We start from the raw sequence: 15,790 nt of genomic DNA on the forward strand, positions 1-15,790 counted from the left end.
GTCAAGATATGAAATGGGCAGTGTGTTGTGGGCTGCAGTGCTGGCTGGGGAGTAAGTTTCCAGGCCAGGAGATGAACTGTGGCTGTCGTTCCACAGGGTGTTTGTACCACCCCTCCTTGGCTCAGCTGGTAAATGTATGCTCTGTAATTACTGTTTTGCTGAGTGCATTTGTGTCTCTGGAATACTGGTTCAGACATTTCTCTACTTTTTTTTTTTTTTTTTTTTGAGCAGTTAAAAGAAGATGGATGCACAGTGTTCAGCTAAAGTCAATTCGAGGAAGAGGAGGAAAGATGCACCCGGCCCTAATGGAGCGACAGAGGAGGATGGCATTCCTTCAAAAGTGCGGAACTGCTCAGTCGTAAGTGAGGCGCTCTGACTGCAAACGCCCTGTCGTGGAGGGAGAAAGCGAGGGAGCATTGCCATTGGTGCGGTGTTCTTAAATACCGGGAAGAGCAGATAGCACGGATCACAGAGGGTGCCGTGTTTTCTTGCCATTGGTGCGGTGTTCTTAGATACCGGGAAGAGCAGATAGCACGGATCACAGAGGGTGCCGTGTTTTCTTGCCATTGGTGCAGTGTTCTTAGATACCGGGAAGAGCAGATAGCACGAATCACAGAGGGTGCCGTGTTTTCTTGCCATTGGTGCGGTGTTCTTAGATACCGGGAAGAGCAGATAGCACGAATCACAGAGGGTGCCGTGTTTTCTTGCATGTTATGAATTACAGCTCAGTCACAGGAGCTTTATGACTTGAAATGGGAATTGAAAAAGTGGTTAGGAAAATTTGGAGGATGTACAAGTATTAAGCTACAAATCAAATTGGTAGTAAAAAGTAGAGAAGTTTCGGTTCCTGTGTTCAGCTAGTGATTTGACATGGGTGTCATTTCGTGGTGTCTGTCCTGTGTCCTCCTGTCCTTCCTGTGTCATTTCTTTACTTCACTGCTGGGGAGACCTCCCCCATCTCCTTTGTGTACCTCCACCTCTGTGACATTGTTAACGTTCTTCCGAGACTACTGCCAAGCCTTAGATGAACGACACCATTTCAACTTCCTATCTTGTCTCAACTGGTTCATTCTAAAGCTTCCCCTAAAAAACATGTCAAAAGACCTGGAGATGATTGAAGTCACTACTGAACCACAATATTATTCTGAAATCCGTGTTTCAGATGTTTTTGTTTCATTACCTCTATTGACCACAGCCATTTGTCAAATTACAGCCTTTGTTAATTACTTCTGGAGCTCTCTGGCCCAAAGGGAAAAGTATTTTTACTCTGAGACAAACCAACACTTCCTCTGGTTTTTGTTTGTTTGTTTGTTTTGAGATGGGGTCTCCCATGCTGACTTTAAACTCATGGCAGTTCTCTCATACTCCTGAGTTCTAAGGTTACAGTTTGGGTTACATCACAGCCAACTTCAGTACTTTCTCTTAAACAATTCAAATCAGCTCATCTCCACAAATAGGAGCCATGTGTTCTAGGCCTGGCATTGATACAGGTGGGACAAATTGCTGCTGTCACAGTCACAAAGCAGCGCAGGGGACTCTGTCTGGAGAGTAGAAGTCTGAAGTGGATGCTAGAGAACTACAGGAGTGTTGGCAGAGATGGGGTACAGTGGAAAAATCCATTCTCTTTTTTGTCTCCAGCTTCTAGAGACTGTTCACATTGCCTCTAGTTTTCAATTTTCCTACCTTTTCTTTCCATTTATAAGAATTTTTGTGATTGCGTTTGCCATATCCATATTACCCAGAATAATTTTCCTGCCCTGGTAGCCTAAGTTTAGCCATATCTGTTGTGCCCCTTTTGCCAAACAAGGTAACATTGTCACAGGTTCCACAGAATAAGACATGGACATTTTTTGGGAGTATGATTCTGTATCATAGAAAACTCAGAAGATGGCTTAGTAATCACCAAAATAGGGCATTGTGCCAGCTGTGTTTATTCCCAGAACACCAGGACTCGGCGGGCGGGCAGGCAGGCAGGCAGAGATCCCTGAGCTCAAGACCAGCCTGGTCTATATCTAGAGAGGAGGCCGGCAAACACTACATAATAGGATCTTGTCTCAAGAACAAAACAATAGAGAACACTCAGGCATTGTTAACCTCTGAAAGTTTCCCAGAGGATTCAGGTGAAAGGGATGGTGGTGGCCGCAGTTCAGCTGTGTCACTTAGAACAGGGACACCTTACAACCACAGAGCAAAGGCATCATCCGTCAGTCTGTCTGGTGAAATGTCCTTGGAACCTGAGGAGTTTCACGCTTTAAGTGACTGTGCTTCGTATATCCCTGTAAAATGGTTCATGTGGGTTCAGTCACTTCCTGTCCCCATCTCCCGGGCATATGCCAGCTGTTTAGCCTTGGCTAATGGCCCAAACCCACTCACCCAGCATGCTGACTGACCCTAGTGGAAGAGCATCTGCTAAGAAAGTTGTTTGTCATCACCCTGTACGCCTGGACTTTCAACTTCTGAACTCGAGCAAAAGCAAACAACATTTCCCTTCTCTTGTAACAGCTTTATTGAACTATAGTTGATACATCCACCTCATAGCCCAGCAATTTAGTAGTTTTCTGTATATTCACAGATAGTTTTTTTCCGTCATGACAATACCAATTTTAGAGTATATTTACCACTCCCAAGGAAGTGGTAAATATATCTTGTACCTACTAGCAAATCACTTATTTCTGCTCAGCTTTTGGAAACCACTAATGTCTCTCTGGTGCTGCCTGTCTAGACATGATAGATAAATGAAGACATATTATGTGACTGTCCTTTTTCACTATATTTTCAGGATTAACCCATGATGTGGTATATTCACTGATGATTTCTCATTGCTAAATAATACTCCGTCTTGTATCACACCACGTTTATTTCTGCACTTACCTGTTGATGGCTGGGTCGAGCAAACTGCATTCCATGACATGGTTCCAGCGTGCGAGCATGGCAGTAGACAGGGGTGGTTAGCACAGGAGGCTCTTCCCTGTGGAGGATGGAAGCACAGAGTGAACTCCGCTCTCAGAAGAGCGCTTTTCCTCATATGTAGAAAGGGCACCAAACATTAGGTGGCTAAGTTGGGGGATCAGATCAGGATGAAATGGACAGAAGAGGGGGAGAGTTAAGGAGGAGGAATTGAGAGATATCATTGTCCAGTTTTCTCTTATATTTAGACTATTTGCTGATATTTCTAAAGGCAAAACTCAAAAGGACCATGATAGCTGGGCATTTACCTCAGTGGTAGAGTGCTGGTCTGGTAGATACCAGGCTCGGAATTTGATCTCACACACACACACACACACACACACACACACACACACACACACACTTAAAAAAATAAATGAATCCAGTGGTGGTGCACACTGGAGGCAGAAACAGGCAGGTCTCTGAGTTCGAGGACAGCTGGGGCTACACGGAGAAACCCTGTCTCTTATAACCAAAAATAAATAAATAAATAAATAAATAAATAAATAAATAAATAAATAAATAAATAAACAAACAAACAAACAAACAAATAAATAAATAAATAACAAAATAATTTATAAAAATTAAAATTTAGCCTATTTAAATATGTGTCATTCATAAATATAGATGGCACACACACACACACACACACACGAGTAAAGTACCTAAATTGAGGAAAAGCCATGGTTCTGCTTATGACTAAGATTCCGCAATCCATTCAACCACCACATACTGAGAACCGCTGGGTGCCAGTTGCTGTCCTTGAGATTGCAAAGATGAGGATATGACCCAGTCGTGGTAAACACCTATATATGAACAGTTGAGGCTGAGCCAGGAGCAGTTAAGAAACTGGGCTGTATAGTTCATGGCCAGCCTTTGTTTCAAAAACAAAACCCAACAACGATAACAACAACAAAGGCAAGAAAAGGAGATAGCATCAAATCACATATAGTGTGAAAAGTACCAACGAGAAGAACAGTGAAGATCCCGAGAAACTGACATTAACTGAAGGGTGGGGGGAGTAATTTGTTTTTGAGCCTTAACAGGTGTTTCTAACCCATGGCCCACAAACCATGTGCAGCCAAGAATAGCTAGGAAGCAGCCCAGCATCAAAGCGTAAACTTACTTAAACGGGCTGGAAACATGGGTCAGTGGTTAAGAGCACTGGCTCAACTCCCGCATCCACAGGGTAGGTCACACCTGTCTGTAACTCCAGTTCCAGGGGATCTCATGCCTTCTTCTGACCTCTGCCAACACCAGGCATGTAAGCGGCACACAGACGTGTGTGCAGGCTAAACACCCATACACACGAAATAAAAAATAAAAAGCCTTGAGGGGCTGGAGAAGATGGCTCAAGAGTTAAGAGCACTGGCTGCTCTTCCAGAGGACCCGGGTTCAATTCCCAGCACCCACATGGCAGCTCACAACTGTCTGTAACTCCAGTTCCAGGGCTTCTGACACTCTTGTGCAAATACATGTGCAGGTAAAACACCAATGAACACAAAATGAATAAATATACATGTAAAAAAAAGCCTCATGAAAATATTGACTTTTTAAAATTTTGGTTTTTAGAGACATTTCCTTCCTTCCTTCCCTCCTTCCTTCCTTCCTTCCTTCCTTCCTTCCTTCCTTCCTTCCTTCCCTCCTTCTTTCCCCCCTCTCCTCCCCTTCTCTTCTTTTTATGTCATTGCACAGCCCCTGAGCATGAACTTTGTAAGTGATGACTTGTCACTCATTTCACAATGTCAAAGATTGAACATCCCTGATAGACACTTTCTGCTCCATTGTTTTCTCTTTCTCTAGAGCCTTCCCCCCGGCACTAAGAAAATAATTATGATTCTACCAGGGCCTGGTTTTATTATGTAGACCATTTGGGCAAAAGAGAGTTGCTCCGTGACTTTCAGAAACCTGTGCTAACGCATACTTAAGAAGGGGACAGGGAAGAGCAGCGGTAGGAAGCTGCTGACAAACTCTAGGTTCATGTTGATGTTGCAACAGGACAAACCTGGGCACAGTTCAGCGTGTGTGTGTGTGTGTGTGTGTGTGTGTGTGTGTGTGTGTGTGTGTGTGTGTGTTCATCCCATTTGAAAGGTTCCTTCATGCCCCCAGCTGTTCAGTTAAATAAATTGAACAAAGCTCCCAAGTGAAGCCATGCACAGAGAGACAAGCACACACACATTCTGGTCAGCTTTGCCTCTTAGTGTGTACGGTTCTCCTAAGTCTCTGACCCTTGTTCCCTCCTCTATAAACGGAGGTTCCTGCTGTATGTTCCTCGCCTCTGAGGGAGCATTTGAACATAATTACAGTATGAAGGGTTCCGCAGCCATGGTTTTACTCAGGAGCTGCCTACCCTCCTGCTCTCTAGTTGGATCAATATGAAGTGTGCTGAGTAACCCTGGCAGTTTCATCACAGGGCCCAAGGTTTGCTATTCCACCATGCTGCCGTCATTCCAGACCCAGTCAGATTGCTCAGTTGTTTTTTTTTTTTTTGTTGTTTTTTTTTGGTTTTTCGAGACAGGGTTTCTCTGTAGCTTTGCGCCTTTCCTGGAACTCACTCTGTAGCCCAGGCTGGCCTCAAACTCACAGAGATCCACCTGCCTCTGCCTCCCGAGTGCTGGGATTAAAGGCGTGCACCACCACCGCCCGGCTCAGATCGCTCAGTTTTATCCTGAAACCACTAGAAAGACATTTGTTCTTCATGCCAAAGTTATTTTCACTCTTCACTGGAATACTTTTTTTTCCTTCTCAACATTATAAAGTTTTAGTCACATCGTTGAATAACTGTCTGTTCTTTAAAGCTGTGTTCTTTCGAGTACTTCATTGTACCCCACTGAATTTGACTTAATTTTCTATCACGTTCTTGTTCAGGGCTTACGGCAGCCAGCTCCCTTTTCTGATGAAATTGAAGTTGACTTTAGTAAGCCCTACGTCAGGGTAACTATGGAAGAAGCCTGCCGAGGAACTCCTTGTAAGTAGCCACTTAGCTTTTTTGTTTGCCATAGTCTTTAGGGTGCTGTTCTGTCTCAGTGTTCTGCTGCAGAGGATAACGTCACTCTATAAACTTGTAAACTTTTTTCCTTGTTATATGTTTGTTTCCTGGGTTGTTGGCGTAGCTATCATGAAACAGAAAAGCAAAACAGAACAAAAAACCAAACCCCAACAAAACCCCACAACTATTAGTCTGATGGCTGCGAATGTCACTCGTTGGTAGGGTGCCTGCCTAGCACACTCGAGTTGTTGGGTGTGATCCCTCTTGTGGCAGGAAAGAAAAGATGGATGTTAGCTGTCGATGGGGTGTGTCTTGTTTGTTTGTTTTTGTGGTGCCGGGAAATCAAGCCTAGAGCCTTGCCTATGGTAGGCAAGTATTCTATCTACTCCGCTGTATTGCTTGTCCTGTGATTTTGCCTATTTTTACAAATACTCAAATAATTAATATGTCAAACTGTCATATATTTTTCCTACCCCCAGAATTTTCTCCATAATTCTTTCTCATAGTGTCAGTCAACTACGATGATATTGCTGATTGATAGAAGAAAAAAATATCCCATTGGGAGAGATTAATTTTATCTTTAATGATATAATTGTATGCCTTTTAATAGACTTGCTTTATTATTTTGAAAGCCCATTTTCTTTTTCTTCATTTATAGGTTTAATTTATATCATTAACTATTTTGGCCAAGTAATTTTTTTAGTGAGCAATCATGTGCGTGCATGTGTATACATGTGTGTGCGTGTGCATACTGATGCGGGCATGTGTGTGTGTGTGTATGCATTCTGTGTATATGTGTGCATTCTGTGCATATGTGTGCATGTGTGCCACAGCACATGTGTGGAAGTCAGAGGAAACTGAAGTGTGTTCTTTCCTTCTGCCTCCTCATGGGTTCTGGCAATCAAATTCCTGTCACCAGGCTTGTGTGACAAGCGTTTTTACTTGTTGAACTGTTTCATTGGCCCCCCGACAGTTACTAATGTGTTCTGGAGAATCCTCTGCTTTGGACAGTTGGTTTTGGGGATCACCATAAGTAGGAGCACCCCGGTGTGTGTCAGCACACCTGTCACCTGGCTGGGAGGTGGAGGCAGGGAGGTCATTTCAGATCATCTTTGGCTACAACAGAGAATATCTGAGGCCAGCTGGAAGTTGAGACCCTGTCTCAAAAACCACCGCCCTGGCCTTAGACGACTCACCAGTTAACTCCAGCTCCAAAGGCTTGACACACTTTCTGGCCTCTGTAGGCACGGCATGAACAAGATACACAGACATGTATACAGGCAAAATACCCCCCCCACAAAACAAGACAATAAAAAATCAAAATAAACCTCCCACCCATACAAATGGGCGAAGCACCTCATAGCCATTTATTGTAAATACTGCCGTACAGGCAGCCATTCTTTCTTTCTTATCTACACATGCCCCTTCTCTTTCCCCTGTTTTCTACCCCTTTTCAGTTCTGGTAAGTGTTGTGTCTACTCTGCAAATACAGGGCTGAACTCAGCCCTAGGCGAGCACAGAGTAGGAGGCCGTACAACCGCAGCACATCCTCATACAGACAGTGTGGTTATGAATCTTACCCCTCATCTTTTTTCCTGGTTAGCCTGAAACTCACAGGGACCATCTGCCTCTGCCCCTCCACCCCTACCCCTGCACTGTATACTCACAGGGACCATCTGCCTCTGCCCCTCCACCCCTACCCCTGCACTGTATACTCACAGGGACCATCTGCCTCTGCCCCTCCACCCCTACCCCAGCACTGTATACTCACAGAGACCATCTGCCTCTGCCCCTCCACCCCTACTCCAGCACTGGGATAAAGGCACCACCTCCCCTGGATGTGATTGCTTCTGTTTTTTGTTTGGTTGTTTGTTTTAGACAGAGTCTCTTCATGTAGCCCTGGCTGTCCTGGAACTAACTCCCTCTGTAGGCCAGGTTGGACTCAGACTCACAGAGATCCACCTGCCCCCGCCTCCCGAGTGCGGGACTGAAGGTGCGCACTGTGATCACTTAATGTGTTCATGTTTGTTTTCCTAGTAAAGAACCGTAAAACGACTACAAACGGTGCTGGACAATGAATGTCATGGTGACTAGGGACCCCAGGACCCCTTGGCTGTACTCTGGCTGTGTAAATTATTATTGTTCCTGGATTCCTAACAACAAAAATCTAGTTCTTAAGAATATTTTTTTCTGCAAAAAATATTTAGATTTAGATATGGCTCATGTTGACCACAGCCTTTCTGATTCATGAAGTGAACTTAATTAATTTGTTTATTTATTTATTGGGACAGATTTTCACTATGCAGCCTCTTAAACTTTTAGAATTACATTTACCGACTTATCTTGTGTGTATGTATACGGTGTGCATGCCACAGTATACACGTTGAGGTCAGGGACAGCTTCGGCCGCTGGTTTTCTCCTTCTACCGTAAGGCTTGGGAACTGAACTCAACTAAGCAGGCAAGTGCCTTTATCCACTGCGCCATCATCTCACTAGCCTGGAGGTCAAATTTCAAAGTGCCAGCAGACGGTTCCTGTTTCACACTCACACACGGTAGTAGAACCTGTTGCAGTCAACCACTTTTTATGCATTGCATAATGACACACATTCAGAATTCATCCCTTGCTCAGGTCTGTTCACAGTTTCCCACTTTGTTATAGTATCCACATATCATTGTGGTATATTAAAAAACGGAACATATATGTAGTAGTGTGCAGAGAGTGTAGCACAGAGCAAGAACATGGGCTTAACATGCCTGAGACCTTGAGGTCAGTGTTTAGAGCTAACAGAAAAAAAAAGAAAAGAAAATGTGTTATAGTATTTCCAGGTTTTGAATCTTATAATAAATAAACACTGATGGTCTTAATTATTTAAAAATTTTAGAAAACAATAAACTTTTTTGAGCCAGGTTTTCTTGTGTAGCTCTGTCTGTAGAGGAGGCTGGCCTTGAACTCACAGAGATCCCCGTCTCCATCTGTGGCGTGCTGGGATTAAAGGTGTGTGCCAGCACCACCTAGCTAGAGTATGATTTCTAACTTGTGCTTGAGATTGCCTTCTTTATTGTATGTATGGGGACATTAAGAAGCAGTCAGTCATTAGAAACTCAGCAGCGACAGCCTCCAGTGAGAGGCAGCCAGTGCTGCAGGTGGAGCCCAAACCCAGGTCGGCTCGCCTTGGTCCTGTCCACAGTCGGTTGGTCTTTATGGGCATTGGCGCTAAGTAATGGATGCGATCACTGCATCTTACTTTTTATTAATTTATTTTTATTTTTATGTGGATGAGTGTCTTGCCTGCATGATGGATGTCTGCCATGTAAATGCCTGGTGTCAGAGAGGGCCGGAAGCGGGCGTGGGATCCCTGAGACCTGGAGTTACAGGTGGTTTCAAGTTGCCACAGAGGTGCTAGGAACTGAACTTCGGTCGTCTGAGAGAGCAGCAAGTACTCTTACCCTCGGAGGCCTCTCACCTGGGTTTGGGGTGTAAGAAACAGTGGCAAGTTCTCCTGTGAAGCTGGCCAACTGGTTTGACTTCTTGCTCTTCTCTGGCACCTTCCTCTTGCTAACTCTCGTCTTGTCTTAGATACGGATATATTTGTGTCTGCAGGACAAGGAGTAAGACAAGAAAGAAAGCCTCTGTGCCAGCGAGGGATTCTAATCAACCCGACACAGAAGTGTTTCCTCCTGGTCCTCTCCCCGGGGTTTTCACTGGGAAACTTAAGGGAGCTTAGCAGGGGGGCTGTGTAATCTAGGACAGAAGTGTGTAGTCAGAGGTAGTTAGGATAGAACAGGTCCGCTCACCTTCGGGCACCTACTGGGAGACAATGCAGCCAGCAGTGTGTTGAACAGAGAAAGAAAGGAGACGTGGAGAAAGGCAGGGGGTTCCATGACTGATGTTTGACAGGGTGTCTCAGTAGACAGGGAATTGAAGCCTGGTTTAGCTTTCTTAGCAGAGTAAAATGCAGCCACCTTATTTATAACCCAGAGGGTGACAGGAGGTTGCTCTTAGTAATCTGAGACGGTTGCCGATCGGGTGTGGTTTATTTGGTTAAAGAATTTCTGATACTTGCTTCTCCCAAGACCTGTGCAACAGTGGCCCCTTCTGGCCACTTGGTTAATATACCAGCCCGTGTTACTAAAGGCTGGATGTGAGGTCTCGGGCACTGAAATGTCAATAGCTGGGAAGGGCCCTGCCAAGGTAATGGGACACGTGTAGGTGTGGGTTGGTTGGGAAAAGGTTCAGTGATGTTTTACTGTGCTGGCCAACAGCTTCCCTCAGTAACAGTCTGCTTTTCCACTCTCAGACAGTGTGACTCCTCGGCCAGACGGCCCTTACTTTGCCCTGCTATACTGTGATGTGTTCATGCGTTTGCAGTCTATCTAGCCTTTGCGTTTTAGCATCAAACAAAGTCATATCACAGCCCCTGAAGCCTAGCTTGGAAAAACCCAGTTTTAGATTCTTCATTAGTTCAAGGATTAAAAGAAAAAAAAAGATTGTACATATTTCTGTTTGTTTGTTTAAGACAGGGTTTCTCTGTGTAGTTCTGGCTATCCTGGAACTCACTTCTGTAGACCAGGCTGGCCTTGAACTCATATCCCCCTGCCTCCCCCTGCTCCCCAGTGCTGGGATTAAAGGCATACGCCACCACTGCCCAGCTGCTTGTACAACTCATGTTTTATTTTACTTTGTCCTATAGATGAATAAACTTAAGCTTAATGAGGAAGGAAGCTGGTTGGCCACTTGAGCTAACTCTTCTATTATAGGACAGTATTAATATATACCCTATAGTATTAAATATATTGTAGGACAAAGATGTAACTCAGTGATAAAGCAGATACAGGAATTCCTGGGTTTAATTCTTAGCACCAAAAGAAAAATGCCCATTCTATTATTTTTAATTATATTGATATGTTTTACTTTATTCCAAAATTTTGGACCACCAAAATGGCTCAGTGGGTAAAGGAGCTTGCTGCCAAGACTGACAACCTGCGTTCAGTCCCCAGAGACTACACAGTGGCTCCTGCAAGGTGTCCTCTGTTCTCTACATGTCACCGTGGCATTCTTGTATGTGATTGCTCTGTTTCTCTCTCAGACACACATATATACTACATAAAAGTAAAAAAAAAATTCAAATGAAGATGTGTTTCCTGTATTATAAAATGGATACATCTCGATGATGTGACATCCACAGAGAACTGAAGGAACGTAACATGGGCGTCTTCCTCTTAGCCTGTGGCTCACAGCCACCGATGTCCCTCTTAGAGCAGCCAGGGTGGCCAGTTGCTTGTGGATATCTAAGTGCTTAGTTTCCGTCCCCTCCCACCTTGTCCTGGATTCAGTTGTCCCATGAAATGTTGTCTTCACACTTTTGCTGTTGCAAACAAGGGCACAGTGAAAGCACATCTGAAAGACAGGTTCCCAGAGTGAGTGGCCAGACCGAAGGAGCCAGGCATCCGCCGTTTGTCTTTGCTGATTTGTGGGGAGCCCGCCCAGCCAAGTGCAGACCATCCAGACACCTGGTGACCATGCACGTAGTCCAGCCATCCCCTAATGCAGCCCTGCTGTGTAAAGCAAGCTCAGATCTCACTAGGAAGCTTTTGTGGGCTCCCACAAATATTACCAAATTGCCTTTGTAAGAAATTATGCTCCTATCAGCAATGTATGATTTCTTAGTTTAAAACATGTTTAGGCTGGGTGTGGTGGCTTGTACTTTTTTTTTTTTTTTTTTTTGGTTTTTCGAGACAGGGTTTCTCTGTGTAGCTTTGCGCCTTTCCTGGGACTCACTTGGTAGTTCAGGCTGGCCTCGAATTCACAGAGATTCGCCTGGCTCTGCCTCCCGAGTGCTGGGATTAAAGGCGTGCGCCACCACTGCCCGGCTGGTTTGCACTTTTAATCCCAGTACTTGGGAGGCAGAGGCAGGAGGATGAAATCTGAGTTTGAGGTCAGCCTGATCTACAGAGTAAGTTCCAGGACAGCCAGGCCTATACAGAGAAACTCTGACTCTCAAAACAAAACAAAACAAAACAGAACATGTTTATGGATAAAGCTCCGTTAAAAGCCCAAAGCTCTTGGTAACCATTTTCCTCTTCCCTGATCCACAGCCATTAAGAGTTTTTAATTAGCAATAATCATGCCCCAGATAAACCTCATTGGCTGAGATACCACTGTGCAAAGCTTAGAGCCCTTGAGACAGGAGAGAGAAGTATCTTCTCCAGGGTCCGTTCTGTCCGTCAGATGGGGCTCTGGCCCTTCTTCCCTAAAAAGGTGGCCATGTTCCTATTGCTGCCCTCTGCGGCCGCAGTGAACTAGCTCCTCCTTCAGTGTCACGGTGGCCGAGCTCCTTAGACTGCTGGGACTTCTCCTGTGCAGCACAGCATCCTGTCACCGTTTGTCTGGCCTTGGAACTGGTTTCATAAACTGGGAGATAACGTCTGGCTTTCCATGGGCCACTACCACTGAAAGTAACTCAACAGACAGTTCTTTTTATTCTAACTAATGGAAAAATGAAAAGCCATGATGGAAAGTCCTAACACATTTATATTTTATTTTCAAGTACTTCATGTATCTGAGAAATGTCCCGTCATGCTTACTAGGAGGGAGAAATGCTTCCAGAATGTTATCTGCTCTGATTATATATCCATCCTCCCTCCACTTCAGCCAAAACCCTCCAGATCATTTATTACCTCCAGCAGCAGTGCGCTTTGTTTGTTTGGTTTTTTGAGACAGGGTCTCACTATGTAGCCATGGCTGGCCTAGAATTTGCTATGTAGACCAGGCTGACCTCAGACTCAGAAATCTGCTTGGCCCTGCCTTCTGAGTGCTGGCATTAATAACATGCACCATCATGCCTGGCTAGGATTGATTTTCAAAGCAAAGTGTTAGTTATTAGTAATCAAGGCAAACTGAAAAAGGGAGCATTAGCAGTCAGAATAGTTTCATTATGTTCTGTTTCAACACAACATAATAAACAGAGGAAGACGCACATGTTACGTTCTTTCAGGGCTCTGCGGATGTCACACCGTCAAGATGTTTTCATTGTATAACACAGGAAGTAAATTTTTATTTGTGACTTGAAATGTCATACATCTCAGGTGAGAGTTTGGGAGCTCTCTTGTGGTTAAGAGTCCGTACTACTCTTGCAGAGCACCAGAGTTCAGTTCCCAGCACCCACATTGAGCAGTTCACAGATGTCTCTGGGACAGGTACTTGCACTTACATGCACATACATACCCCCTCCATACACACAATTCAGAGTTAACCTTTTTTTTAAGGTGAGGATTTTGAAGTTCAGAATATGTATTCATTGACTATATATTTAATATCACTTCTAAGGTAGTATTAAGGGAAAAGTACCTGGTCTATATAAAACCATGGACTGCAGTCTAATTCCAGATAGACAGAAATGGCGCCCTTACTGAGGTAATACCTGTGTTGTGTTCAGGGACTCTTCTGGACTAGTTTGTTGAGACTATATAATAGTAAAATGGCTTATGTTTGCACTTATTTGAATTTTTATGGTAGTGGGGGCTGACCTTAGGGCATTATGCAAGACCTCTACTATTGATTTATGTACCTAAGCCTCTTTATTGTGAGACAGGGTCTCACTACATTGTCCCAACTGGCCTTGAAGTCACTCTGGAGTCCAAGCTGGCCTTGAATTTGGTAATCTTCCTGCTGCAGCTTCCAGAGTGGCTAGGGTTGCAGGTCTGTGTCACCAGGCCTGGCCCCAGAGAACACTACTGAGAAAGAAGTGACCGAGAGTCACACAGTGCCACGGTCCCGCTTGTCAGGTGTGAGGGGCTGAGGAAATGAATTTTTGTGATGAGCTCTTTTATTTGGATTCAGGTGAGCGGCCTGTGAGAGTTTATGCGGATGGAATATTTGACTTATTCCACTCTGGTCATGCCCGGGCTCTGATGCAAGCCAAGAACCTTTTCCCTAATACATATCTCATTGTGGGAGGTAAGAAAATGTGGTGAGTTTAGTTGTTCAGAAAAAGAGCGGCCCCCCTCCCATTTGTGTGACTTAGTGCAGTCTTTATGAAAGGAAGCCTGTGGTGCAAGCCGTCCCACATGCAGGCTCCCTGAGAGGGCCTGGATTGTCTCGCAGTTTATAGCTGAGGTTCTACAGTGTGACGACACTCATACAGTTGTCTACTTAAAAACATTTGCTCCCGGCCGGGCGGTGGTGGCGCACGCCTTTAATCCCAGCACTCGGGAGGCAGAGGCAGGCGGATCTCTGTGAGTTCGAGGCCAGCCTGGTCTACAAAGCGAGTTCCAGGAAAGGCGCAAAACTACACAGAGAAACCCTGTCTCAAAAAACCAAAAAAAAAAAAAAAAAAAAAAAAAAAATTTGCTCTGGACTTCACCTCCTCAGCTTTGAATCGACAGAAGCGGGGAAGTCTGCCCAGCAAATGGGATGGTCAAGTCCAACCTTAGAAAAACAAAATCAGAAAGCATTTTTAAAATTCATCTTATGTGTATGGGTAGGTTGTTCTGCTGGTTGGTCTTCACGTGTGTTTCTGTACCACGAGTGTGCCTGTGCCCGAGGAATTCAGAAGAGGGCATTAGATCCCCTGGGACGGGAGTTACAGACAGCTGTGAGCCACCGTGTGGGTGCTGGGAATCAAGCTTGGTTATTTTGTAAGGGCAGCCAGTGCTCTTAGCTGCTGAGCCATCTCTGCAGCCCCAGTAACACATTGTGGAAAACTTCACTGGTGTGGAAATACATAGCAGGTTCGTTTCAAAGTCAAAATCTGACTTCCGTACTTTACCCTCTTTCCGAAAGTGTGAGCCTTGGGGCAGGGAAGGTTGCTCTGAAGGTCTTAGGTTAGAAAACACTGTTACCCAGGCTGAACTACATCCAGAAGATTCTTCTCCTGAGTGGATGGGGTGGGGCAGGCACTGTTACAGGCCTAGGAAGGAGGAGGAGACGGGAAAGGTTGGTGACTGGGGAAGGCCGGCAGAGGGCCTTGACTCACAGCTGTGGTTGTGACCCCAGTCTGCAGTGATGAGCTGACCCACAACTTCAAGGGCTTCACGGTGATGAACGAGAACGAGCGCTATGACGCGGTGCAGCACTGTCGCTACGTGGATGAGGTGGTGAGGAACGCCCCCTGGACGCTGACGCCCGAGTTCCTGGCAGAGCACCGGGTAAGCAGCTGGCCGCGCGTGGCACTCACTCCTAGTCCCACCAGCCCCTCGGGGCTTGAGCTGCAGGGCTAGTTTTCTGTCTGTCGTGTGCCTCTGGGGTCACTATGTTCTAGTTGCTCCCGCAGCCATCTTGTGGGGACAGTTATTATTTCATTTACATTTGAAGAGCAAGGCCCAGAGAGACTGACTAATGTGTCCGTCCAGGTTACACTGTGAACGGGCCTTAAATGAACCGTCTTAAATGACAATAGTGTCCTCCCCTGATAGCATGCCAGGCTCTTCAGAATATCCACAGTTCTAGCCATACACTGATGGAGTTTATCTATCTGGGTTAGTAAGATGGTTCGGGGGGTGGGGGGGGGGGTGTTAGAGACACGTGCTGCCCAGTCTGATGACCTGAATTTGAATCCTGGACCCACACGCTAGAAGGTGAGAACTGACTCCTGTAAGTTGTCCTCTGGCCTATATGCACACATTTATGAACAAGTTGAGCTGGAGAGATGACTCAGCGGTTAAGAGCACTGGCTGCTCTTCCAGAGGTCCTGAGTTCGATTCCCAGCAACCACATGGTGGCTCTCAAACATCTGTAATGGGATGTGATGCCCTCTGGTGGCATGCAGGCAGAGCACTCACACCTAAAAAAAAATACATACATAAAATAAATTTTTAAAAAAACCCCACACAAAATAAATAAATAAATAAATAAA

The 15,790-nt window shown here is 45.2% G+C and overlaps 1 protein-coding gene across 2 annotated transcripts in view; it reads left to right on the plus strand.

The window, feature by feature from the left end:
* The window catches only part of Pcyt1a (phosphate cytidylyltransferase 1A, choline), a 49,849-nt gene that overhangs the window by 20,634 nt on the left and 13,425 nt on the right, over positions 1-15,790 (plus strand). For both annotated transcript variants that reach the window (XM_052740503.1, XM_052740504.1), the window contains exons 2-5: positions 232-358; positions 5,815-5,914; positions 13,777-13,893; positions 14,932-15,083. In XM_052740503.1, the coding sequence (XP_052596463.1) occupies positions 242-358; positions 5,815-5,914; positions 13,777-13,893; positions 14,932-15,083 (486 nt within the window). In that variant the 5' untranslated portion in view covers positions 232-241. The remainder of the gene's footprint in view (positions 1-231; positions 359-5,814; positions 5,915-13,776; positions 13,894-14,931; positions 15,084-15,790) is intronic.

The sequence above is a fragment of the Peromyscus californicus genome, unplaced genomic scaffold (assembly GCF_007827085.1).
Source record: "Peromyscus californicus insignis strain IS unplaced genomic scaffold, ASM782708v3 Scaffold_16__1_contigs__length_79575227, whole genome shotgun sequence".
NCBI classification, from domain to species: domain Eukaryota; kingdom Metazoa; phylum Chordata; class Mammalia; order Rodentia; family Cricetidae; genus Peromyscus; species Peromyscus californicus.